The following is a 3,653-nucleotide window of genomic DNA, read 5'->3' as shown; positions in this document are numbered from 1 at the left end:
GCTACTTTTTTTACAGATATTATACGACATAAAGCTACTTTTTCTACAGATATTGTATGACATAAAGCTACTTTTTCTACAGATATTATACGACATAAAGCTACTTTTTTTACAGATATTATACGACATAAAGCTACTTTTTCTACAGATATTATACGACATAAAAATACTTTTTCTACAGATATTGTACGACATAAAGCTACCTTTTCTACAGATATTATACGACATAAAGCTACTTTTTCTACAGATATTATACGACATAAAGCTACTTTTTCTACAGATATTGTACTTCCCTAAAAAAAAGTGTCGTTTCTGTAGATGTTGTTCGACATCAACACATCCGTTGTTGTACCTGCAGATAGTGTATCACTGTATTTTTTTCCCCCAGGTATTGTACCACATATACAGAGCTATTGGGAAAAAACTTCTTCCCTTCGCGGATGGAACGATAATTCATTTGGACTCTCATCCTGATCTTCTTTTGCCTAAAAATTTCGACCTCGATAGGATATGGGACAAGCAATATATCTTCAAGTAAGTTGTTTGATGTGAATATGTTACAAATATAATTGTTACTTCAAAAACAATCTCAACTGAGACTTGAAAGGATTTGAGCCAATGGCCCTGCTCATCCAGCTATAGACCATGTTTTGATACCTGAAGTGTGGAGTTTTCCATCAAGGCTCTATATATATACATCTTTATCCTGGTAGACTTTGCAAATGTATTTACCCCTGTATATCTTTAAAATGGTATCTTTCATTTGATCATCGAATTTATATGTTTATAAAGATTCTGTTTAGACTTGCGTTTATCAAAGTCGACTTTTTCTAATGTGGCCAATGATATTTTAAGAATGCGTGACGTTTCGATTGGAGGGCCTGGTGGAGTCGAAACGTCGAGTAAATAAGATAACTCCACATAGTTATAGGTCGAATTGTTTGTGAAGAAGAGGAAATGACATTATATTACAGTCACTGCTGTGTAATTTCAGGAAATTGAGAGTCTACGAAACACAAGGTCTTTAGAATGGGATTGTTTCTACAAGAAGCGATCATTGAAACAAGTGATTGTAGTTTATCTTTCAATAAATTTTTAGATTTCACATTTTTTTGTAAACAAAAACTTGTCTAGAGTGTCATACTGGGAATTGTGTATGTATGTATGTATGCACTAACAAGACATTCACGGTGCAGCTAGTGTGTGTGAGTGTGTATATACGGTAAAAAGAAACCCACCATATAATTATCACGTATACTAAGTATGTACACACACACACACATTAAAATACATCCACCATGTAGTTAGTATGTATATATGTAGTAAGACGATATCCACCATGTAGTTAGCGTGTATATATACATGTGTAGTAAGAAGATATCCACCATGTAGTTAGTATGTATATATGTTGTAAGAAGATATCCACCATTGTAGTTAGCGTGTATATATACATGTGTAGTAAGAAGACATCCACAACGTAGTGATAACATAAGTTTTCCATAATCATTACGACAGAGTATAATCAAACTATTCACACTTTTGAGATCTTGCCATTTCAATAGAGCAGTTATCCCATTATGGGTTATTATGTTAAAGCAATATGTTTAAATGTTTAATATTACTAAATTTGAGCCTGCTGTTCACCTGTTGTGTATCACATTTATCCAAAATGTTTGTTCCCATTTTATGTATTTTACCAAATTGTAATAGTTCCCGTATGACTTAAAAAGACCTGCTCAATTGCAGATTAGTTACGAAGAGAAGATGCTACAAATTTAGTGCCAGAAAACATTTGCTCTTGTATGCCAGGTCTCGATAAATCCCGGTCGCTATGGCGACTACGAGTTTCATCGTGACTCCTCAGTATTTTCTCCCATTTTACACGTGCGCAGGGCTGTGCTAAATAGAACTAGAATCTAGAATAGTTCTCGACTCTTGGAAGCCTGAAACTATTTTCACGTTCTTTGAGTCCTAAATCGAACTTTGTTTCTAGGATTTTAATGATGGATTTAGCAATTCTTCATATTTGTCAGGGAAGTGGTATGGTTGCACAACATGTTACTAATTTAGCGCCGTTTTGTTTTTCTTCTTTCTCTCAATTTAACCAATCAGTGCGCATGTTTAGACTCAGACGGGTCCAAAGGCAGTTAGTTAAGGCAAGATTATCAAGAGGTTGTTGATATCATGTGATCATTAGCCAGCACTTGTTGTTGTGAAAGCAAATAAATGTACATTTCCCAGTACTAACAGTTGTGAAGTTAGGTTAGACACACCAAAAGGCTGCTTCCTGTAGTGTTTCAACTTTCTTTTCATCCAAGTAAGTTTTGAGGTCGTCATGCGCACAACATTTAAATTCCTGAATTAGATATAATTGTCTTAGTTTGTCGAAATTGTTGCCAATATGCAGAGAATTACACCATCGATCAAAATAAACCTCTTTTCCGTGGGCAAGTTCCATATAAGTTTGATTTTCTTGTTGCGATAACCTCCAAACTTTTGGCGATAAGCCTTCGGCCCGGCATGGCCAAGTGGTTATGGCGCTCGAATCATAATCTGAGGGTCGCGGGTTCGAATCCCAGTCCCACCAAACACGCTCGCCCTTTCTGCCGTGGGTGCGTTATAATGTGACGGTCAATCCCACTATTCGTTGGTAAAAGAGTAGCCCAAGAGTTGGCGGTGGGTGGTGATGACTAGCTGCCTTCCCTCTAGTCTTACACTGCTAAATTAGGGACGGCTAGCGCAGATAGCCCTCGTGTAGCTTTGCGCGAAATTCAAAACAAACAAACAAACAAGCCTCCGGTACTAACTCGTATGCTTTGAGAATAGCTGCTTTAACCTTATCATAATTCGTACAGTCTTCTAAAGAGAGAGCGGCATAAGCTTATTGTGCTTTACCAGTTAAAACGCTTTGTAACAATAATGACCATTTTTCGATGGGCCATTCCATGGTTTGGGCAACCTTCTCAAAATGTTGGAAATATTTATCAACTTCATTTTCATTAAATGATGGCACTTTAACATATCGATTAAGTTCAAAATTGTCATTGTGCCTTGGTCGATCAGATTTGAGTCTAATTTCCACTTCTTTCAGCCTAATTTCTTTTTCGGCCGCGAAACGTTTATTTTCTCGTTCAGCTTCGATACGAGCTTGTTCTTTCACTTTTTCGGCTTCGATACGAGCGTCTTCAAGCTCGATTTGTTTGAGTTTTAGCTGAATCTCTAACTTATCTTTATCACTTAATCCCGATTGGCTAGTGGGGACACTAAAGTATTCCTCTAATGCTTCCTGATAGATATAAATTGAATTATGAAAAAAAATTTAATTTCGATCGAATTTTGTCTCTGATTCAGATCCCGGACGAGCCTCCAATTTATTATGTTACGTATAACAATTTCAAATGGCCTAAAACTGAGTTAAATTGTACTTTGGATTTAGTAGTTAAATAAATGCCGATATGTATCCAATTTATGACATTTGTCAACAAGATTGATACACACAGTTTTCTTTTTAATACAAATATATTTTAATATACAAACAATTATATAATTTACAATAACGGTTATTACAAATAGTTATTACAAACAATGATTTATATACAAAAGTTTTACAAACTTACAAACAATATCGAGTCTTATTTCTGGTCTGAAACTTC

The 3,653-nt window shown here is 35.5% G+C and overlaps 1 protein-coding gene across 3 annotated transcripts in view; it reads left to right on the top strand.

The window, feature by feature from the left end:
- The window catches only part of LOC111084973 (UPF0489 protein C5orf22 homolog), an 83,336-nt gene that overhangs the window by 12,448 nt on the left and 67,235 nt on the right, over positions 1 to 3,653 (top strand). For all 3 annotated transcript variants that reach the window (XR_002609844.1, XM_022381720.1, XM_022381719.1), the window contains exon 2: positions 389 to 534. Coding sequence is in view for 2 of the 3 variants with exons in the window: in XM_022381720.1 (XP_022237428.1) it covers positions 389 to 534 (146 nt within the window). In the remaining variant the exon portion in view is untranslated. The remainder of the gene's footprint in view (positions 1 to 388; positions 535 to 3,653) is intronic.

Source organism: Limulus polyphemus, unplaced genomic scaffold (genome assembly GCF_000517525.1).
Source record: "Limulus polyphemus unplaced genomic scaffold, Limulus_polyphemus-2.1.2 Scaffold187, whole genome shotgun sequence".
Lineage (NCBI taxonomy): Eukaryota > Metazoa > Arthropoda > Merostomata > Xiphosura > Limulidae > Limulus > Limulus polyphemus.
Note: the sequence above shows the minus strand (reverse complement) of the source record. Positions and strands in the feature narration are given on the sequence as shown.